At 36.8% G+C, this 25110-nt stretch overlaps 1 protein-coding gene across 1 annotated transcript in view; it reads right to left on the bottom strand.

Moving 5' to 3' along the window:
- Positions 1–10349: 10349 nt before the first annotated feature.
- Positions 10350–25110, bottom strand: part of CD200R1 (CD200 receptor 1) — a 33487-nt gene continuing 18726 nt past the window's right edge. The window contains 7 exon segments of the mRNA XM_059388123.1: positions 10350–11319; positions 11322–11385; positions 12059–12104; positions 12644–12761; positions 16118–16366; positions 16487–16801; positions 19596–19655. Of these exon segments, the coding sequence (XP_059244106.1) occupies positions 11261–11319; positions 11322–11385; positions 12059–12104; positions 12644–12761; positions 16118–16366; positions 16487–16801; positions 19596–19655 (911 nt within the window). The 3' untranslated portion in view covers positions 10350–11260.

Here is a 25110-nt window from a genome sequence, read left to right as displayed (position 1 = left end):
TGGTCCTCTCAATTGATGCAGAAAAAGCATCTGACAAAATCCAGCATCCGTTCTTGATTAAAAAGCTTCAAAGTATAGGGATAAAGGGAAAACATGCAGCCAACTTCATAAAATCTATCTATGAACAACCCACAGCCAATATCATCTTCAATGGGACAAAACTGACAGCCTTCCCATTGAGATCAGGAACATGACAAGGATGCCCATTCTCACCACTCTTGTTCAACATAGTATTAGAAGTCCTAGCAACAGCAATCAGACAACAAAAAGAAATAGAAGGTATTCAAATTGGCAGTGAAGAAGTCAAACTCTCTCTCTTTGCAGATGACATAATATGGAATACCCAAAAGACTCCACCCCCAAACTACTAGAACTCATACAGCAATTCAGTAATGTGGCAGGATACAAAGTCAATGTACAGAAATCAGCTGCTTCCTTATACACTAACAATGAAAATGCAGAAAGGGAAATTAGAGAATTGATTCTATTAACTACAGCAAAAAGAACCATAAGATATCTGGGAATAAACCTAACCAAAGAGATAAAGGATCTGTACTTGAGGAACTACAGAACTCTCATGAAAGAAACTGAAGAAGACACAAAAAGATGGAAGACCATTCCATGCTCATGGATCGGAAAAATAAACATTGTTAAAATGTCTGCTGCCTAGAGCAATCTATACTTTCAATGCCATCCCGATCAAAATACCAGGAGCATTTTTCAAAGAGCTGGAGCAAACAATCCTAAAATTTGTATGGAATCAGGAGAGCCCCTGAATTGCTAAGGAAATTTTGAAAAAGAAAAACAAAACTGGGGGCATTATGTTGCCTGATTTCAAGCTTTACTACAAAACTGTGATCACCAAGACATCATGGTACTGGCATAAAAACAGACACATAGACCAGTGGAACAGAGTAGAGAGCCCAGATATGGACCCTCAATTCTATGGTCAAATAATCTTTGACAAAGCAGGAAAAAATACCCAGTGGAAAAAAGAGAGTCTCTTCAATAAATAGTGCTGGGAAAATTGGACAGCTATGTGTAGAAGAATGAAATTTGACCATTCTCTCACACCATACACAAACATAAACTCAAAATGGATAAAAGACCTCAATGTGAGACAGGAATCCATCAGAATCCTAGAGGAGAACATAGGGAGTAGCCTCTTGGACATTGACCACAGCAACTTCTTTCAAGATACGTCTCCAAAGGCAAAGGAAACAAAAGCGAAAATGAACTTTTGGGACTTCATAGAGATCAAAAGCTTCTGCACAGCAAAGGAAACAGTCAACAACAACAACAAAAAAAGGCAACCCACAGAATGGGAGAAGGTATTCACCAATGACACTACAGACAAAGCACTGATATCCAAGATCTATAAAGAACTCCTCAAACTCAACACACACAAAACAGATAATCATGTCAAAAAATGGGCAGAAGACATGAACAGACACTTCTCTAAAGAAGACATACAAATGGCTAACAGACACATGAAAAAATGTTCAATATCACTAGTCATCAGGGAGATTCAAACCAAAACCACATTGAGATACCACCTTACACCAGTTAGAATGACCAAAATTAACAAAACAGGAAACAACATGTGTTGGAGAGGATGTAGAGAAGGGGGAACTCTCTTACACTGTTGGTGGCAATGCAAGTTGGTGCAGACACCAACTGAGAGTTTTAGAGGGGAGTGGGGGAGGGGGTTGGATGAGCCTGGTGGTGGGTATTATGGAGAGCACTATTGCATGGAGCACTGGGTGTGGTGCATAAACAATAATTCTGGAACACTGACACTAAAAAAAAATTTAAAATTAAAAAAAGATAACATAAAATATTTACATCTTTTCAATATTTAAAAATAAAATACAGAATTAAAATAAAGAAATAATTTAAAACTGTTTAATCCACAAAATTAGTTTAGTACACAGTTAGGTATGTGTACTATTTAACATAATATTAATATCATAGGTAAAGTTATAGCATGACACAAAACACAAATGCTGAGAGGAAGAAATGGAAGTTTACTATTTCAAGACAATTATATTATATGTGAAGCATCATAATATCACTTGAAGGTAGAATACAATCAGTTAAAGAGATATACTATAGATCCTATAATAACCACACAAATAACAACAACAAAAAGTGTTGTAGCTAATGAGGATATAACATAGTATCATAAAAATTAGTAAATTCTCAAAGTGGTAAAAGGGGGGAAGGGAAATATACAAGAAATAAAATATGAAGGAAAGTAGAAAACAAATAGTATATTGATAGATTTCAACCTAAGCATATCAATAAGCAAATGTCAATGGTCTCAATCTGAAATTAAAAACAAAGATGTTCGGGGCACCTGGGTGGCTCAGTGGGTTAAAGCCTCTGGCTTTAGCTCAGGTCATAATCCCAGGGTCCTGGGATAGAGCCCCATATCGGGCTCTCTGCTCAGCAGGGAGCCTGCTTCCTCCTCTCCCCACCCCCCGCCCCCGCCCCGCCTCTCTGCCTACTTGTGATCTCTGTCAAATAAATAAATAAAATCTTTAAAAAAAAAATGTTCAAAATGGATAAAAAAGACAAAACAATTATATGTTGCCTATAAGAAACATACTTTAAATATAAAGATAAATAATTTAACAGGAACATAATGGGAAAAGATACATGGTATTAACACTAATTGAAAGAAATCTAAAGAGACTGTATGAATATAAAAAATGGTAAATTTGAGAGAAAAAAATATTACCAGGGGCTCCTAGGTGACTCAGCGGGTTAAAGCCTCTGCCTTCGGCTCAGGTCATAATCCCAGGGTCCTAGGATCAAGCCCCACATCCCCACATCCGGCTCTCTGCTCGGCAGGGAGCCTGCTTCCCCACCCCACCCCCCACTCTCTCTGTGCCTGCCTTTCTGCCTACTTGTGATCTCTGTCTGTCAAAGAAATGAATAAAATCTTAAAAATATTATCAGAGATAAGAACTTTATTTCATAATGATAAAGGAGGGAATTCATAAAGCAGATGTAGCATTCCTAAAATTTTTTACCTTTATACCAGAGCTTCAAAATATGTAAAGCAAAATCAGATAGAACTACAAGGAAAATGAAACAAATTTACAATCATAATCAGATATTTCTCTAGATCTCCTCAATAACAGAAGTACGCAGACATCAACAAGTACATAGAAGATCTGAACAACACTATCAACCCATTGACATTTGTTGAACACTCCAAAGAAGAGAAGAATACACACTATTTTCAAATATACATAGAACATTTACCAAGTTAGTCCTCTATCACAATCACACACCATGTCTCAATAAATTTGAAAGATCTCAACCCATCTATACAAAATATGTTCTCTGATCACAAAGGAATGAAATTAGAAATAAATTATAGAAAGATATCTGGAAAATCCTCAAATATTTGGAAATTGAATAGCACATTTTTAAATAATCCACAGGTCAAAAAGCAATCTAAAAAAAATATGATATATTTTGAGCTAAATGAAAATTAAAACCTTCACAAAAGAAGATTCCAAGTCCACATGACTCTCTTAAGCCATTTTAAAAGATATTCCCAGTTATGCAAAAATTCTTCTAAAGTAACTAAAAAGAGGGATTACTTCCTATCTCGGTCAGCTCAGGCTATTATAACAAAATACCATAGACTGGATGGCTTTAAGTAACAGATATTTTTTTCTTTCAGTTGGAGAGGCTGGGAGGTCCAAGATCAAGGTGCTGACCAATTTGGTTCCTGATTAGATCTTTTTTATGGCTTGTAGACAGCTGTTTTTTCACTGTATCCTTAGTGGTAGATCTTGCCTCTCTTTCTCTTTCTCTTTTTATAAGGACACTAATCCCATCATAGATCCCTCATAATCCCTCATAATCTTGTCTAAATTATCACCCAAAACTGTGGCCTCCTGACACATCACATTGGGGACTGGATTGAATTTTGAAGGGACACAAACATCAGTCCATAACCTTGTGCCAACTCCTTCTATAACACCAGCATTAAGTTGATACCAGATAAAACAAGGGAAAATATTACTGGGAAACTACAGATAAGAAGTGACCATAGATGCAAAAATTCAAAGGAAAATTTTAACAAATATAATACAACAATATATAAAATAAGGATGATACATATATCCAAGTGGAATTAAATCCAAGAATGCCACCTGATTTAATATTTTGCAAAAATCAATATTACCATATTAAAAACTAAAAGGAAAAAAATTTTGATCATCTCAGTTGGCACAAAAAAACCTTGCAACATCAAAGATCTGTTCCTGTTTAAAACTTTGAGAAATGAGGACTATAAGAAACACTCTTCTACCCAATAGAGGGCATCTGAAAATAAAACAAAGAAAACAAACAGAACGCAGCAACTAACATTGTATTTCATAGTGAACGTCTACATGCCCTGCCCCAAGACCAGGAATAAGACAAGAATGTCCACTTTCACTACTTCTCATCAACATTGTACTAAAGGATTTAGCCAGTGTAATAAGTAAACTTGATCTTGGGTTCAAATAAATACATATTTTATTGTTCCCACAGAGGTCTTAAAACTCTTGTAATTTCCTGAGTAATAGAGATGAGAGGAATGTCCTTTATTATTCATAAGAAACCCCTTTCAATCATGCCTGAGTTTATGCTAGTGAGTGACTTTGATCAGCCTCTGAATACCTTCAGGAAAGGGAACTTCTTGCCAGAGGAACAAACCACATGATTACAGAGTTGGAAACTTCAAGCCTACCCCATGACCTCCAGGACCAATGATTTAGTCATCATGCCTACACAATGTAACCTGTATAAAAGTCCTAAACAAAGGGATTCAGAAGACTTCTGCTTTGGTGTATACATCCATGTGCCAGAAAGGTGGCACACTCCAAACTCCATGGGGACAGAGTTCCTATTCTTGGTAACTATTCACACCTGGTCTATATACATCTTCATCTGGCTGTTCAGTATAATAAACCAGAAATAATAAGGGTGTTTTCTTGAGTACTGTGAGACATTATAGCAAATTATCAAACCTGGGGAAAGAGGTCTTATTGGAACTCCCAATTTGTAGCCAGCTTGAATGAAAAGTGTAAGTAATGTAGAGACCCACCACTTAAAATTGGCCTTTGAAGTAAGGGCTGTCCTTTGGTACTCATCCCTTAATCTATGGGGTCTAAGTTAGTTCTGGATAATTCACGTCAAAATTGAATGAAATTGGTCATCCAGTTTGTATCCAGAGAGAATTGGAGAATTGCTCGGTGTTGAAAATCCACAAGTATTAGAAATGTTGTGAGTAGAGAAGCAGTTATTTATTAAGTAAAACAAATAAAAGCCATCCATATTGGAAAGGAAAAATGAAATTGTCTGCATTCGCATGCATCATGATCATCTATGTAGTAAATCTGACAGAAATTACAAAAATTATTAGAACCATCAAGTACATTTATCAAATTTACAGAATATATAAGGTCAACATACACAACTCAACTGAAATTTTTTTAAGATTTTATTTATTTATTTGAAAGGTAAAGAGAGAGAGAAAATGAGGGAAGGATGGGCAAAGGGAGAGGGAGAAACAGACTCCTCGCTGAGCAGGGAGCCAATACAGGGCTTAATCCCAGGACACTGAGATCATGACCTGAGTCGAACGCAGAGTTGAAGGTAGAGCCACCCAGGTGCTCCATCAATTCAAGTGAGTTTTTATATAATATCAAGGAAAAATTAGAAATTGAAATTTAAAAATAATATCATTTACAATAGCATCAAAGAATATGAAATATAGTATTTAGGGTTAAGCCTGACCAAGATTTATAAAAACTATACACAAAAAAATTACAGGACACTGCAAAGAGAAATGGGGAAAGGCCTGAATAAATAGGTAATCTACTATGCTCATGGACTGGAAGAATTATTATTGTTAAGATATCAGTTCTCCTCAAATTGACATAAACTTCAACATAATCAAGTCACAATCCTAAAAGTCTTCTTTGCAGAAATTGATAAACTAAGTCTAAAATTCAGATGGAAATGGAAGGTACCCAGGATAGCCAAAAAAAAAAACTTTGAAAAAGAACAAAGCCAGAGAGCTAAAACTACCTGACTACTCAAGATTTATAAAGCTACAAGACAGTATGATATTGGTGTAACATAGACAAATAGTTCAATAAAACAGAACAGAGTGCCCATAAGTAGGCCCATACAGATGGGCACAAATTAGTTTTGACAAAGATAGAAGGTAATTTACTGGTGCTGGGATATGCACATGAGTATCAAAATGCAAAAAAAAAAAAAAAGAACTTCAGTCTGTATGTCACATAAATGTCATATGTCATACAAAATTCCATCAAAATGGATTCTAGACCTAAATGTGTAACCTAAACTATGAAACTTCTAGAATAAAACACTCTAAGATTTTGTGATACCAAAAAATTTTCTTAGTTGCAATACCAAAACTATAATCCATAAAAGAAAAATGTCAATAAATTATTCATCAAAATAAAAAGAGTCCTGTTTTAAAAACAAAACAACCAAAACCAAAAACATCTCTTCAAAAGACACTGAACACTGTAAAAAGAAAGAAAGAACTTGTATTCAGAATATACAAAGAATTTTCAATAAAGAGAAACTGTACCCCAGTTTTTTTTTCTGATTAAAAGATATTTGTTATCAGAGCCTATGAATTATATTGACTACACAGTTTTTCTAAAGGAGAAAAACATTTCAGCACTTACCAAAGAAAATATATGAGTGTTAAGTAAGTTAATAATAGGACAGTCATCAGTCTTTATAGAGATTATATTAAAACTACAATGAAAGATAATTAATACATAACACTGTATGCCAACTATACTTCAATAATAATTTTTTAAAACCATAAGAGAAAATACACATATACCGTAATGTCTCAGATTAAAAAGACCAACCATACCATATATTGATAAAAATGCAGGAGAACAGGAAATCTCAGACATTGGTGGGAGGAATGTAAAATAGTGTGACCACTTAGAAAAAACACTTTTGCAATTTCTTTAAAAGTTAGACAACTACATACTGTGTGATACAGCAATAGCCTTCAGGTTTTTACCCAGGAAAACAGAAGCACAGGTCTGCAAAAATATTTGCACAAGAATGTTTACAGCTTTATTTATGATGGCATAAAATTGGAAACAAACCAAATGTCCATCAACAGATAAACAGATAAACAAAATGGTATATTCATACAAAGAAATATTATTTAGCAATAAAAAGAATGAGCTATTAATGTGTGAACTTATCTCAAGTAATTATACTCAGTGAAAGAAACCAGGAATCCCAACCACCAAAAAAAGAAAAAAAAAAGGGAGCACATATTGTATAATTACATCTATATAAAAATCTAGAATATGCAAACTGAGATATAGTTATAGAAAGCAGATCAGTGGTTGCCTGGGGATGGAAGGAGAGCAAGAGTTTTGGGGTAGGATTATAAAGAAGAATAAGAAAACAGGGATGATGGATAAGGTCATTATCTTGATTATGCTGATGATTCACAAGTATAAACAAAGTCAAAATGTAATAAATTATATGCTTGAAATACGTGCAAAATTTAACAAATTGTTATATCAATTATACCACAATAAAGCTCTTTTTAGGTGTTCTGAAATAAAGCATAAGCACTAATACGTTTATATTACAAGGAATATCTTTTAAACTAGTACTCGGAAAAAGAAAGTATAGCAAAAATGTTAGCCAATCTAGCAAAGCAGGGCAAAGAAAAAAGTGAAACAGGGCATGGAAAGTAAACATAGTAAACAAGATATAAAAATTAAGATTGTAAAACAGTGACCAAATATGTAAGTAACCACAACAAATATGAATGGTTTAAACTCTCCTATTAAAAGTTAAAATTCTCAGAGTTCATAAAAATGGGGTATATATTTTCTATTAAAAAGCTGTAGCAGGCGCCTGGGTGGCTCAGTGGTTTAAAGCCTCTGCCTTCGGCTCAGGTCTTGATCTCAGGGTCCTGGGATCAAGACCTGCATCGGGCTCTCTGCTCAGCGGGGAGTCTGCTTCTCCCCCTCTCTCTCTGCCTGCCTCTCTGCCTATGTGTGATCTTTGTCAAATAAGTAAATAAAATCTTGAAAAAAAAATAGCTTTGGCTGTAAAAGGTATACATAATATAAAATGTCACAGAGAATTGAAGAGAGACCGACTACGACATATCCGGCAAATACTAACTAGTGAAAGGACGGACTGGGCAGCCATGGAGGTAAGGGGTTCAGATCTCCCATGAAGAGAGAACTTACCATTCACATGCAAGGAGTGCAATCAGCTGATGCCCTCCGGTTGCTAAGGCCTTCAGGATCCGTTTCAGCTTTTGAGGCTGAGGTCATACACTTCCCAGCCAATGACTAAATGTTTTGCACTTCTGTTCATGAAAGATTCTTCTTAGATGCAGTCTTTGCTCCAGGGTTTCTCATTGGTTTGGCTAAGACGTTGGCAGTTCTATATCTGGATCTGAGGCTCTTGTATCCTGCTTCTTCCCCTTTCCTTTCACAGGTCTCATTCAGATCAGTGTCATGGTCTGAAGCCCCTTCTTCCCTATCCTACTTCCTGCCCCTTTAATCTTTCACACATAGAACCCCTCTCTCCCAAATAACCTTTACTGCTCCTAACTCCATCTCAGCCTCTGCTTTCTGGAGGACCTAACATATAGCTGTTTTAGTTTCTAGATTTCTCCTGATTCAGTAGGTCTAAAAAGTGGATCTGGGTAATTATTTATTTTATTTCCCCACATAATTCTCAGGTTCAACCACATTTAGCACCCCTGTAGTGGAAGATTCTAATACATTTGTTTCCTGTACCTTACAATTTAGCATTTGTAAACTATCTTGAAGTCTTTATTTACAGGGCAAATACATTCTATTTTGTTTGTTTGTTTTTTAAGATTTTATTTATTTATTTGACAGACAGAGATCACTAGTAGGCAGAGAGGCAGGCGGAGAGAGAGATAGAAGCAGGCTCCCAGCCAAGCAGGGACCCCGCGACAGGGCTCCATCCCAGAACCCTGGGATCACAACCCAAGTCGAAGGCAGAGGCTTTAACCCACTGAGCCACCCAGGTGCCCCTACAGGGCTGTTTTGACATATGTTATCAAGTTAAGGTGTAAACACAATTTTGCTTTTTTGTTTTTCAGTAATATTTAAGCAGGTATCTTTGAACCCAGTTGTTTGTGAACCTCATCCCACCCAGGAATGGATGAAGAATTAAGAAAAGGTCAAGGACAGGATTTGATGTCTACTGTGTATTGCTTGGTAATATTTATATGGGGAAGCTTAATGGATTGGTTTGGGGGTATACCTAAATAGTGTCAAAATGGTTTGGTAAAAATTATGTGCTCAATGTGATGAGATTAGTTTACCTCCAAAAGAAACTAAGAATCTTTTTAATGATAAAGCCTAGTGTAACCAAAATGTCTGGAGGGAGGAAAACAGTGACAAAAGGACTGTCTTAAAAGTTTCATGTTTCTGGGGTACCTGAGTGGCTCAGTGGTCATGATTTCAGGGTCCTGGGATCAAGTCCCACATCAGGCTTTCTGCTCAGCAGGGAGCCTGCTTCCTCCTCTCTCTCTCTGCCTGCCTCTCTGCCTACTTGTGATCTACGTCTGTCAAATGAATAAATAAAATCTTTTAAAAAAAAAAGTTTCATGTTTCTTCATTGTTTCATTTCATTCACTTCTTCATGTTTCATTCATGCAAAATGAAAGAATGAATGGATTTTGTTTTAATTTCTACCATAATGAAAATCTTTAATATTTTTCCTGCTATGGAGAGCCAGACTTGTTTTCATAAATTTTTATAAATAAAATATATTTTTCATAAACTTAAAAATAATATGTACATTCTTTTTTTCTTTTTTCTTTTTTTTTCTTTTATTTTTTGTGTTCCAAGATTCATTGTTTATGCCCCACACCCAGTGCTGCATGTAATACATGCCCTCCTTAATACCTACCTCCACATTATTAATACTGTATTCCACAGAAAAATTGAAGGCAAGAGTCATGTCATCCCTTGGCCATTCTCTTAGCACAGAGACCAAATTCTATGGATATTCAAGTTCTTCATAATGCATATTTAGCTGCTTATATGCTCAATGAACATTGGTTATTTGCTAACACCTCACAATAAAATGTACATCAGGAAAATACACAATTTCAATTTATCACATCTTTAGAAACTATTAGGAATTAGCTATCAATTTCTATTGAGATATGAGTTCAGAAACTAATTCCTCACATGTGTTCCCTCTCTCTTACTCCTGCTTTCTTTCATGACAGAAAAACATAAATTCAATTTTGTCAAACAGTGTAATTTTTATTATAATCATTTATTACATTAGTTAACTGATTAAAAACAAGAAGTGGGAATTTGTAGATACTAAAATAACAGTATATGGAAAGGCACATTCAAACACGTTTGAAGGGAATGTAAATTGATACAATTTGACATATCGATGCAATAAAAAAAAATGCACAAACCCTTTTGACCTGAAATTCCACTATATTTATTCTATAAATATACTTAAACAAATACAAAGAGATCTTTCTACAAGAAACATTCTATGTGGTATTGCTTATAATACTGAAACAAACAAAACTTAAAAGAATCTAAATGTCTATCACTAGGACTGTAGTTAATTAAATTATGACATAACCATACAATGGAATTTTATAACCATTAAAAAGAATGAGGTAGCTCTGCTTCTTTGATATAAAAGATCTCCAAGACCTATCATATTATTAGCTTTCTATAAGTGCAGAAGAACATCATGATATGTTCCCATTTGTGTCTTAGCAAGGATATGTGTATATATATGTAAATAGATCAATGAATATACACCCATACCTTGGGTGTACAGATGTATGTACATAAAATTTTCAGGAAGAATACATAAAATATGTTGATTGTTCCTTCTACAGAGTTCTTTCTAGAGGAAACTCAGTTTTCATTATCTATTACACTAAACAATTTGAGTATTTTATCATGAGCATTTGCTTTCTTTGTAATAATATCAGTTCTTCAGAGAACTAGCTAATAGCAGCTAATATTCTAAAATTTCAATTACAAAAGGATATGTATCCAAACTCTTTAAAAATCTCTATCTTCTCATAATCCTTGAAAAGCTAATTCCAAAATGGGTTTTCCATAATAGAGCTCTAAGAAAATCAAAATAGTAGCTCTGCCTTATATTTATTCATTTGTTCTGCTGCTCCAATAACTTATGAAGTATGGAGATACAGTCTATCAATTTTACTTTGTAACACCTGAGACCACTTCACTTGCTCACAGTATCATAGAGTGGATTGTTCTTCTCTGTGTAGCTGGCATAAGGTTGCATTTCTTCCTAAGAAAGAACTCAAAGTCAAAAACAATTCAAAAAAGCCAGAAATCATCAACTACACCTATGTTTTCCTCACAGGTGCCCCCAGATTCAGTCATCTACAGGAGTGCTTATATTTGTGTCCCTGGGCTTATATGGATATAAAAGAAGGACTGTTTTCTATTATTTAGTCAAAAATTTATTGATTATTTAAGTGTGAGATGGTAATGTTGTGTGATGGTAGGAATGAAAAAGAATGAGGTAACATGAAAGGTATTTCAAAGGAGAGGGTCACAGACTTGGTAAGCTACTGGTTATGAGATTATGGAGCAGGAGATACTTAAGACCAATTAAGAAGGAAATGATGATAGTATGGAGAAAGAGAAGTCAAGAATTAGAGAGTTTTATAAGGGAGGAAAGACTAATTCAGTTTCTCCAAACATTACGATCAAAATTTGGCAAATATTATGAGCTATATAGGATACAGTTCTTGAAATGAAAATGTTGTTCAGAATGTGTATGAATTGTAAAAGATAGATAATTGACAAAATAAGCACACCTGAGTATTAGCATTATAAAATTAGAATTTTTGCTTTTTAATTAAAAATACTAATATTGAGGCAACTTACAAATTGCCTGGCTATATTTTGACATTGAAGCTTAAAATTTGCAAAAATATTTTTTAATATTATCTTACCTCCTCAACAACTGAAGTAGCTGCTGTTTTTTTTAATTTGCATTTTCTGCAAAAATAAAAATAAGCTGGAGTGAATTCAGAAAACATCATTATTTAATTAAAAATGGGAAAACAAAACAGTATACAATTGACAAGTGTGGTTCATTTTTTTAAATAGAAGTTATAATAATATAGAAAGGAATTAACAGAAATAAGAATGCTAGTGGTAGCTCATACACCTAAATGAGATAATTCTCATATGGGAAGAGGAGTGAACTTATGCAAAAGAATCCTGATATATAGGATAAATGTGACACATCCTTTTTGTTACATAAAATGAATTATTATAATTCTTTACCCAAATAGAGAATTAAAATCTGTCTCTACCAAGATATTGCCCTAAACAGTTTAATTCAGTATGTTTGCATACCTAAGTAACCAAGTAAAATCCCTCTTGTCATTTAGAGGAATCCAAATAGAACACCTTTAGGACACGCTTCTTGATTATGGAAAAGTTAATATTAACATATTAATTTTACCCCATCAATTCCGTATACCTTACCCCTTCTAGCCCAATAAAGCTGAAGAAAAAGCATTACTCAATACCTGCAGCAATGGGTTTTCCAAAGCCCAATGGATCCCACAACGATCAAGGCAACCAAAACGAAGGCAAACCAAAAAAAGGAGGTTATATAAAAAGTAGAGTTTAGTGATAACTGGTCACCTGTAAACATAGACACAAAAGCATACGGTTTATCTGTGGTGCATCCAATGAAATATTATTTAGCACTATAAAGAAATGAGCTATCAAGCCATGAAAAGACATGAAGGAACAAACTGAGGGTTTGGAAAGGAGGAGAGTGGGGGATTGGGAAAACCCAGTGGTGGGTATTAAGGAGGGCACGTACTACATGGAGCACTGGGTGTGGTGCATAAACAATGAATCTTGGAACACTGAAAAAATAAAATTAAATTTAAAAAAAAGACATGGAGGAAATTTAAACACATAGCACTCAGTAAAAGAAACCAATATGACACTGCTACATTCTGCATGATTACAAGCATATGACATTTTGGAAAGGACAAAACTATGGAGATAGTATAAAGATCAGGGGTTGCTAAAGGGTAGGGTGGAGGGAGGGATGAGTTAAGTGGAGAACAGAGGACCTTTGGGACAGTGAAACTGCTCTGTATGAAACTACAATGGTGGAGAGATACCAGTTCTACATTTGCTAAAACTCATAGAATGTACACCTAGAGTGAACCATAATGTAAACAATAAACTTTGAGTGATAATGTTGTCTTAATGTAGGTTCATCAATTCTCACAAATGTACAAGTGTGACATGGTTGATGTAGAGAAAGCAGGAGACCGTGCATCTGTTGGGGCAATGGAAATATGGGAACTCTCTGCTGTGGACCTAAAACTGCTCTAAAAACTAAAGTCTAAAGTCACACACACACACACACACACACACACACACACACACACAGTTCAAGAATGTTTCATGGGTCATGAAATTCACTTCTGTGATTTTAAACAGTTCTGACTCATTAATAGCTCAAATCATTATAATAAATTGATGTATTTCTGATTCGTGAGTGTTTATCAAGACATTAATCCTAAATCAATATTTTGTGGCTTTCAGGATTCATAAATGGTGACTTCATTGGTGGAGGCGGGGGTCTGAAGATTAGATTTCTCAGTTACAGTAATAGCAGGGTGTTTCTCATCTCCAATATTCAGAAGTAAATAAGGAGTTGTAAAGGAGGTAATTAGAAAAACAATCTAATCCTGAAGTCACCTTTCTTCCAGGTCCTTCAAACTGACATGAATGCATGGCAGCAACTTTCAATTATTTATTAACTCTGGCAACAATATAAGGCTCAGTTTGATAAGAAAAGTCAACAAAAGAATCGCCAGCTCTGGTAGACAGGGGTTCTAAGACCTCACTGGAGCTGCATCATGAATGGGGCTGAGGGGAGCAGACAGAGGTGAATGGAGGCTAAGCAGAGTGGTGTCCTTTTCCTCCACATTCCTTCAACAGTTTGTTTCTAAACATTGCATTTTTCTTTTATTTGAAAAAGAAAAAAATTTTTTCCAGTTAACATCAACATCATTGTCTTGAAACCCTCTGTTGCAAAATGATGCATGTTCTTTTGTTGGAAGTATGGCCACGGACACTGAAGATCCACCCTGCAAGGAGACAGGGAGGAGACCCCAACACTGGCTGAGAGTGAGTGAGACAGTCCCTTCAAGTCTGAGGATCCATAAACATGACATGATATTCTAATACCGGGTGGTCAGAATGCATACAAAAGCATTACTCTCCTCAGTAAATACTGCTAAAAACTTTTTTTTTAAAATCACTTGAATAATGGGTATTGGAAAATGGTGGTTTAAAGACATAGGTTTTTCTCTTCCCTCTTCTTAAACTTTGCTAAATCATCAGTGGGAAAATTTTCTAAGTCTAGACTATTTAAATATAGACAATGAACATGGATGAAGATAAGAAGATGAAAAAATTCAACTTGTTTTTAGGTGAAAAGTGAACAGATGAAGGCAAATAATTTAGGGTAGAATAAGTAAGAATCTTAGTGTTCACAGAACACCAAAAAGACTCTAGAACAAGAAGGTCTAAATATATTAAATGGGATAAGTGAGGAGTAAAGTGTGAGTTAAAAGTTGGAAACTCCTTTGAAGGTCTATATTAAGAAAAGATAGGCAGCCAAGTCCACTTCCACCCTGAGCAGCCAGGTCACCACGTCACCACACCTTCCTAAACAGCAAGAAACAGGAAGTATGCCCAGAAAAGATGAACTGGAGAGATTCCAGGGTCAAGGATCCAAATGTAGTGGAGGGTGGAGAGGAAGTACCAGACTAAAGAGAGACATTAAAGAAAAGTCTGAATTCTGAACAGTCTCTCTCTCTCTCTCACACACACACACACACGTTCCCCCTCTTATTTCCTGCTCTCATAACACTAATAGGTTTATTCCTCTAAGACAATAGACTGGGAAGTTATTTTCTGCAGAAACTGGACAATCTCAGAGAAAAGAATTTCAGATAACTAAAGAATCCATATTTTAAAAACTTTTTTTCATTTACCTCCTTTTAGCCTACTGAAGCTAACTAGCTGACAGAACCACCCACAGATGACATACCTTCCAATAAGTTCATTTTTGAATGTTCACTTTGAAATTAATGGATAGCCAAGGATTACCAGAGAGTAACGGAAAGCTACATGCATAAAACAAAGAGATTAAAACTAGCAAATGTCTGGAAGGCAGAAGGAACTCAGAATAAATAGACATGGAATCAAGCAGAGCACTGTGGGAAAGAGAGTGCCCAGGACAATAGTTGTGCAGCAGGTCTAGTGACTACCCATACCAGATTACAACAAGGGTATGTAAAACTCAAGAAGGGAGGTCGGCAAGAAAAAAAACAAAAAAAAAAAAATAGAACTGATGGATTACCCAATAAATGTGACCATGTGAAAATTAAGATTAATAGGAGTTTTCTAATTTTGTCACTGAGCTTAGTGATAATTAACAATAAGTACATATATTTTTAAGGAAACTAAAGAGTAAAGTTTAAATCAATCATAGAGGTTATTATAATATATCCAAGAATTCTAGGAAGAACGTAGAAATCCCACCAAAATAGAAATCCCACCAAACTTCAGTTATATATGTAAAGAAAACTTACGAGTGACTTGATTCTTCTTCTAAAAGCACAAAGATTTTTTTAATGCAATTTATTCTTCGCCTAAAACCGTAAGTGTTAACTTAAAAGTACACTACCCTAGCCAACTTACTGCTTGTATAGAGTAGATATTAAACTATTAAAGTATTTTTCATTTTACTTTATTAAATAATAAATTTCATTCTAAAATCTGGCTTCTTGAAAGCAAATTTCTGTGTCATGCTTCTGGTTATAACTCTTAATGATGGAAGAGAAGGACAAAAGGAAGAGTGTGGGGAGACTATACTAGAGTGAAATTCTCCACACTCTCCTTTTTCATTCTTCTGTAACTTCCCTGAAAGAATGAACATACAAGCAAACACTGGAATTACTAACCTGTTTCCAGCTCTAAGGACAGACTCTTGTTGCCAGTCACATGGGAGACAGAGCAGAACACATTAGACACCTGGCGGCCCTCCCAGTGGCATGTACTCTGGACGGTCACTGTACCATTGCCCAGCGGCTCTTCCTCAGTGTGACAATCTCCCTCTGGGGTCCAGAAGATCTGTGCAGATGGCTTCCCTGCAGCTGCCCTGCACACGATGGTTCCATTGCTGCCTCGAAACAGGGTCACCTTGGGGGGTACTGCAGAGACACAGGGGAAAATGCTTCAGGCTTAACACATGGGGTATGGAATACAGAGACACATCTGATTCAATCCCAGATCTGGATATGTGACATAGCACAATATGTCATGCTCCTTACCTAACACTCGGAGGTAATATGTATGACCGAAATTCCCATCAGCTGCAGCCACTTCACACCTGTAATATCCATCATGAGTGAGGGCCACGGGGTCAATCTGAAGGGCAGGATTCTGATCAGGTCTGGACTCCCAGGATATTCTCGCATCAGTACAGTTTCTTACACTGGTCTCATTGTTGTCTCTCCTGTGGACTCTAGTGCAGGGAGGCTGGTCTCTGGGGTTTATTGTCCATGTTACCACCAAAGCTGTGGGGTTGTCAGGAGGACAAAGGAGCACAGCCTTTGTATCCACAAGTACGGACAGAGAAGAGTTAGCTGGACACACACACAAGGAGAATGATGAAAGAAAACCTGGATTAAAAACACTTCAAGTGCTACATTTTCTACTACATATTGCATAAAGTATACTAACACATGACTTTGCTGGTCATCCTATTCCAAAATACTAGGGTTACATAAAAAAATTAAACAAGTACAAAATGCGTATAACACATTAAACCTAATCCAAAGATGAACCGGTTTCTCTCCTATATTTGTATTATTAGATAAGCTACATTTATTATATGTGTGAAAAATATTTTAAGGGCTTAAAATAGCCTCAGGAGTTTTATTGAATCCTAGCCACTAGACCACCAGGGAGCTACAGGAGTTTTATTGAAAACAAACAAGAAAACACAATATAAATTAAAGGACAAAGTCATCTAAGTCTAATCTACTTCAGTCTAAGAAACTATTAGACTTGTCTTATAACTCGTGCTCCTTCCACAGAAAGTGGAAAAATTGGTGATGTGATTTTCTCCTCCTAAGTTTTGATCAGAGGCAATAAATCAGTAGTATCAGAATGAAATGCCTATACCAAAGGGCACCCTTTTGGACAAACACAAATAAAAAGTATCAGATGGCATTCAGGTTGAACAGACTGGACTTTCATAAACTACTCTTTATTTGGAGATTCACAAAGTCAGTAAAATCAACAATCCAACCTTCCTTCCTTCCTTCCTATTCAGTCACATATATACTGCCAAACAGTCCACCCGTGAACTTTGTTTACAGATCTTGTTTAGTTTTTACCTAATTATGAGGATTAAATGAAGAAGGTTACTGCTTTTGCCCAGTGTAAAAAATTAACTCTGAAATCTACAATTATTCTCCAATCTAGAAGCTCCAGCTTTCCCATAAACACTCATAATGCATCCATGACTGGCTTTGCTGAGGGTTAAGGGCATCAGGTACAACATACCTGCAACCCGAGTGAGTGGCAGCGAGCTCGTCACCTTAATAGGAGCAGAGCCAGCTGAGGTGGAGCAAAGTTCTTATGTGGATGAAATTCCTAATGCTAAACTGTGCATGTGTGGTCTCTCCTCTCCTCCTTTGGTTCATTTGCCTCTTCTGATATGGACTGAAGCCCTTGCATTTCACAGCCAAATCAAGATCCCATAGCTACAGGAAGCAAGTGGGGATGGATTTTAGAGCAGACCTGAGAGGCAGTTAAATCCATGTTCCTTCCCCCACTGCAAGTGTGTCCCTACTCGGGGCACGGGGACCCTGCAACGTGGCCAAAGCTTAGATGTGAGCAGCAACACAGGGGCTTGGAGATCAGCTAGAGGTGGGTGTGGGTGTGCACACAGGTGCCTGAGGGCAGGATGCAGAAGATGAACCCAGAAAGAGAAGAGGTTGGTGAGAAGCAGGTTGAGAGTGTTCTCTGTTTGCACTTCAGCTTCTGAGCAGTCTTAGGCTTTCATATTTTGCCTGATACTTATTCTCAAGATCTGGCTCTATTATTTTAAAGGAACCTATAAGCTGATCAAACATATGCATTTTAACAAGAGCACCATCTCCTGTGAAGGAGCTCCATCAGTGAGGATCCCACACACCATGCGTAGTCTCTGCTCTTTCTCCATGCTCTGCTCTGTGACCTTCCAGCATTCCTCCTTCACTCTCAATGTGACTTCTTACCTGATTCCTGTTATTCACCTTTTCCTAATCCTCTTCTTCCTCTTTTCATACCTGTTGTGATAATTTGCCAATGCCCAGTCCCTCCCCCACACTCAATGGGTTGGCCCTTGTCCAACAAATATAATCTCCACACAGCCCTGTGATCAGCTATGGTGACTTCCCCTCCCCCTTCACAGAGGGGTAGCAGGTAGATTCTCATATTTGCTCCAGAACAGCAGCGATGTCCCAGCGTTGCTGCATCCTGTGTCTCTGACTCCCCTCCAATCTCCTGCCACCTTCTGCACACAGACCATCCCTTTTCCTTTCTCTTCTCACTGCCATACCCTACTTTAAGACCCCATCACCACACCTGGGTTATTACAGAAGGCTCCTACCATCTTCTCTGTCTCGAAACTCTCCTCTCCTCAGCTCTCACCTTACCTTGCAGCCAGGTCCAGGATTCTGTAACACAGGGGTGATCCCCTCCACTCTGACACCCTTCAGAGATCTCTCACTGCCTGAAGACAACACTAGCATGTCTTTGTGCTGGCTTTGAAATTCCTCTTTTTCAAACTGACTCACCTTGGCAATTTTATCACCTCTCTGTTGCTCCCACACTTGAGAAAGGAAACAGCAAGCACGACTGCATATCTAGGTCTTCCCTCTGGTCCTTGCAGTCTGGGATGCCTGCACAGCACATCTGTCTATGAAAATGTTCCTCTTCCTTTAAAAGCTAATTCACATGCTGCTTCCTCCGTGATGCCTTCCCAGAACCTTGGTGCTCACGCTCCCTCCTCTACATTCCCAGCACACTTGATGTGAGGGCTTTTCTGTGGCATCTGTGTTTATATGGCATCTGTGTTTATTTCTGGGTTCCCCCATAAAACTGAGCCCTTTAGGGCGCTCTGGCAATCTAGCTCACCTTGCTCCTCTCTGTGCTCCCCACAAAGCCTGGCACAGGACCTGATAGAGAGAGCTCCAGAATCTTCACATGGAATTGAACTGTTTTGGGGGAGGAGGACCGGGTCCCCCACATTAGGGCTTTTGGTTCACCACAGTCTTCGACTGGGCTCAAGACTGGCCTCTAACCAGTCCATCAACTATGTTTCCAAGGCAATTCCAGACTTACTCCCTTTAGTACTGGATTCTAGAAAAAAATTAAAAATCACTTTACCTTCTGCAGGAGGTGTGAGGCTTCTCTCCTTTCCTTTCACAGATGAACTATGTGTTGAAGCTACAAAATATTCAGAGAAAAGTAGAAAAATCAATTCTAGGTGCCTAAAAGGAGTACAAGCCACTATGTATGCACAAATCTTACAGACACCATGATAGAAAATCAGTTAATTGTAACTGATTCCATAAAAAGCTTTGCAAAACAGAAATTAGAGGTTATTCCATCAAGTGGAAAAGCATGTGAACACCTGCCAAATAAGAGTACTTTCTCAAGAATTTTGGAACCAGGGGCACCTGGGTGGCTCAGTGGTTAAAGCCTCTCCCTTCAGCTCAGGTCATAATCTCTGGGTCCTGGGATCCAGCCCCACGTCTGCTGTCTCTGCTTCCCTTCCTCTCTCTCTGCCTGCCTCTCTGCCTACTTGTGATCTGCCTTTCAAATAAATAAATAAAATCTTTAAAAAAAAAAAAGAATTTTGGAACCAAATTTAGACGAGTAGTTCGTCCCCCTTTCTCCTTCATTTTTCCTACTGTGATGGCTAATTTTATGGGCCAACTTGGTGAGGCCATCGCTCCTAAGTATTTAATTAAACATTATTCTATATGTGTCTGTGAAAGTGTTTTTTATATGAGATCTACATTTAAATCAGTAGACTTTGAGTAAAACAAAGTACTCTCCAACTTGTGGGTGGGCCTCATGCAATCAGTTGAAGACCTTATTAGAAAAAGTCTGACCTTCTTGAAAAAGGAATTCTGCCAGTTCACTGCCTGCAGATTCAAACTACAACTTTTCCCTGGGTCTCCAGGCTGCTTGCCCACTCTGCAGATTTTGCATTCGCCAAGCATCCTCAATCCACAATAAATATTTCTCTCGATATACTAATAGGTAGTTGGATATAGAGATGATGATAGATGATGTTAAGTAGATGATAGATGATAGATAGATAGATGATAAATATCTCATTGTTTTTTTTCTCTTAGGAACCCTGACTAATACACTTAGCTTCTGAAGAATGAAGCAGAAACAGAGAGAGAAACGACATCCTTCACCTAGCTCTAGTTTCTAAATATGTATAGTTCATGAGATCCACATGTATTCTTTCCTTGTGTTCTGTAGAGTTACTGACAATCAAAATAGTGCTAATCTACTTCAAACTTGGTTTCTGATAATTCCCATTTAAGTATTGTTTTTTAAAAGCAACAACAATGAAAAAAATATTTCTGTGACTTAAGAGCCTAACAAAGTTCTTCCTCAGGTTTATAAGACCACCATTTAATAAGCATTTTATGCTCTCTGCTTATAAAAATATACTTCTTGCTCCCCATTCTAATTATATAACCAATTCTACCACATTAGAAGATAAACAAAAAAATTCAGTAAAGGTCTTAGAAATAAACATAGTCAGATCTCTACAATAATTAGGCTTTTTTAGGCAACTAAGTTTTATTAGCTTGGTCTGGAAGGAAGGCAAAGAATGAAGTAGTGGGGCAACCTGGGTGGCTCAGTTGGTTAAGTGTCTGCCTTCATCTCAGGTCATGCTTCTGAAGTTCCAGGATCAAGTCCTGCATCTGGCTTCCTGCTCAGCAGAGAGCCTGCTCCTCCCTCTGCCCCTAAACCCTGCTCATGTGCGCTCACGCTCTCTCTCTCTCTCTCTTTCAAATAAATAAATAAAATCTTTTTTTTTAATAAAGTTGAATGATTAAATTTAGCTCATATTGGGCTCACAAATCGATTCCAGAAACAAATAAGTCAGAGCTGACCTCAGAGGGCTTACTGAAATCAAGCTATAAATTAGATATTTTAGAATTTTAAAGCTCAATTATAACAATATAGTGTTCCCAGACCTCTCCCATCCTATTATATCTGGCTTCTCAGAAGCCTAAGTTCTGACAATTTCTTCCTTTGTCAAATTCACCAGCAACCAAGACTGAGGGTTTATAATGAAATAAAATTCAAGATGTGGGTATTATGGAACTGTAGTTTCCATTTGGAAGTGTCAAAAAGAAATTTCTTTTTTATTTTATTTTATTCTATTATGTTAGGTTAGTCACCACACAGTACATCATTAGTTTTTGATGTAGTGTTCCATGATTCATTGTTTGCATATAACACTGAGTACTCCATGCAATACATGCCCTCCTTAATACTTGTCACCAGGCTAACCCATCCCCTCCAAAACCCTCAGTTTGTTTCCTGTAGTCCATACTCTCTCATGGTTCATCTCTCCCTCTGATTTCCCCTCCTTTCTCTTTCCCTTTCTTCTCCTAATGTCTCCATGCTATTCTTTATGTTCCACATATAAGTGAAACTTTATGATAATTGTCTTTCTCTGCTTGACTTATTTCACTTAGCATAATCTCCCAGTTCCATCCCTGTCAATGCAAATGGTGGGTATTCGTCCTTTCTGATGGTTGAGTAATATTCCACTGTGTATATGGACATCTTTATCCATTCATCTGTTGAAGGGCATCTTGGCTCCTTCTACAGTTTGGCTATTGTGGACATTGCTGCTATAAACATTGGTGCGCATGTGCCCCTTCTTTTCACTATATCTGTATTGCTGGGTCATAAGGTAGCTCTATTTTTAACTTTTTGAGAAAACTCCATACTGTTTTCCAAAGTAGCTATACCAGCTTGCATTCCTACCAACAGTGTAAGAGGGTTCCCCGTTCTCCATATCCCCTCCAACATTTGTTGTTACATTTGTTGTTTCCTGCCTTGTCAATTTTGGCCGTTCTAACTGGTATAAGTGGTATCTCATTGTGGTTTTGATTTGCATTTCCATGATGGCTAATGATGTTAAACATTTTTTTATGTGTTTGTTAACCATTCTTATGTCTTCTTTGGAGAATTGTCAGTTCATGTCTCCTGCCCATTTTTGACTTGATTATTTGTTTTTTGGGTGTTGAATTTGAGAAGTTCTTTATCAATGTGAGACAGGACTCCACTGAAATCCAAGAGGAGAACATAGGCAGTAATCTCTTTGACATCGGTCACAGCAACTTCTTTTAAGACATGTCTCCAAAGGCAAGGGAAACAAAAGCAAAAATGAAATTTGGGGACTTCATCAAGATCAATAGCTTCTGTACAGCAAAGGAGACAGTCATCAAAAGGAAATTTCTAAGTTGTATTAGGTCTAAAGTGTAAAAGTGAGGTGAAGTGGGGGTACTAGAAGAGAAAAATCAAAAACTTCAAGCTTTTTCCATAAAAGAACAAAGAGTAAACATTTGAGGTTTTGCAGTCCATATGGTCTCCACTGAAAGTATTCAATCTTACGATTGCAGCAAGAAAGCAACCATGTATAATATATAAATAAATGGGCATGGGGTTTTTTCCCAATAAAACTTTAATTACAAAAATGAGCTGGCTGGATTTTACCCATGGGTTATAATTTATTGACTCTTGATTTAAAGTACACTGTTGGTGGGAATGCAAGTTGATCTGGCCACTTTGGACAACAGTGTGGAGATTCCTTAAGAAATTAAAAATAGAGCTTTCCTATGACCCTGCAATGGCACTACTGGGTATTTACCCCAAAGATACAGATGTAGTGAAAAGAGCCATATGCACCCCAATTCACAGCAGCAATGTCCACAATCACCAAACTATCGAAAGAACCAAGATGCCCTTCAACGACGAATGGATAAAGAAGATGTGGTCCATATACACAATGGAAGATTACGCTTCCATCAGAAAGGATGAATATGAGAGACTGTGGACTCTGAGAAACAGACTGAGGGTTTTGGAAGGTAAGGGGGTGGGGGGATGGGCAAGCCTGATGGTGGGTATTAAGGAAAGCATGTACTGCAGGGAGCACTGGGTATGGTGCATAAACAATGAATCTTGGAACACTGAAAATTAAATTTAATTTAAAAAATATAATATTTGAAAACTTCATTCAAATCAGTTATGAAGGCATCACTTAATGCCAGACCAGGCTCTTCTAACAGAATCCTATACTATCCAGATACAGACTTAGTTATATCTGATAAGAACTAAATTGCCGATATTTCCAGACAAGATGACTATGACTTCTCATGCCAGAGATAAAACCCACAAGTCGGAATGTATTCTTAAATGTGCAAAAGGATTGTTTTCAGAAGAGAAGAAAATTATTCTTTTCACAAATATTTCTCTAACTACTTTTACGATATTGGAAATGACTTTTTAAACTTTGTTAACTGTTGATATAGGAGTCTTTAGTTTTATTATCTCAACTTCAGCTAGTTGCCATGAAATTCTGATTTCATATCAAGTATCTTCACTGAAAATTCCTTATCCAGTCTTGCTTGAAGCTTCGCGTACACCAAAGTAGTAAAACAGATGTGTCAGCCTTCTGGTCAGTGGTCCTGTGATTTCTTTCTTTACTTTATTTATCGGAAACCAAATTTTCTTTAAAGTTCATAAAAATTATACTTTTACACTGTTAAGATCAGAAGCCTAATTTAATACTTTCTCAATATATATATATATAGAGAGAGAGAGAGAGAGAGAGAGACAGAAACAAATGTGATTTGTGTTTTTTAAAACATATTTATAGTAGAAAAGTAACTTAATGACTCATTAGATTAGCCACCAAGGGCTGCCTTAATATAAAATGACCAACTTGGTCAAATTAAAAAATAACAAAACAGAAATGTATTTGTTTATATTTCTGGAATCCAAGAGTCTGAAACTAACATGTTGAGTAGGGCTGTGTTTCCTCCAACAGCACAAGGGAAGAATCCTTCTTAGTTCTTCCAGCTTGTGGTGGCAACTAGCAATCTGCAGTGTTCCTCAGCTTGTAGACATGTCATTTCAATCATGGTCTCCATCTTCATATTGCCTCTCCCTGTGTCCTCTTCTTTTCTCTTCACTTCTAAAGACTCTTTTCATTGGATTTAGGCCCACTCTGATCCAGGATGATCTCTTCTCAAGAGCTTTAACTTAATTGCATCTTCAAAGATCCTTTTCCTAAATGCAGCCACATTTGCAAGATCCAGCTGGACTTTCTGTTGGGGGCGACACCATTCAACCTACCATTCTTGGGGAGGCACCACTGATGCATTGTTTCCAACCTTTAGAGTCATAGTTTATATAATTATTTTAATTATTTACCTGGAATCTAATTTTTCTAGATGGTGAAATAATTGAGTGAAATTAGAAAGTATATTTTTAAGACCAGCAATGCAGTTTGGAGTCACAGGAATTATTTTTCAATGAAGTAAGGTATACAACAAAAATAAAAATTTAAAATATAAAGAAGAAGTTAAGTATAATGGCAACTTTGGAAGACAGTAGGGCTGAGTGGGGAACAGAGAAAATAAATTACTAATATCTGCTAAGACCTATTTTATAAACCCATTTTTCAAAAACTGAATGAGAATTTTTTCTTTTTTTTATTACGTTATGTTAATCAACATAGAGCACTTCTTTAGTTTTTGATGTAGTATCCATGACTCATATTTGTGTAACACCCAGTGAAAATTTTTTAACATGCCATTGGTTTGTTTAGTGATCACAATTCTTGAAAAAGTCA

The sequence above is a fragment of the Mustela nigripes genome, chromosome 2, assembly GCF_022355385.1.
Source record: "Mustela nigripes isolate SB6536 chromosome 2, MUSNIG.SB6536, whole genome shotgun sequence".
Classification (NCBI taxonomy): domain Eukaryota; kingdom Metazoa; phylum Chordata; class Mammalia; order Carnivora; family Mustelidae; genus Mustela; species Mustela nigripes.
This window is presented reverse-complemented; position numbering and strand designations above follow the sequence as displayed.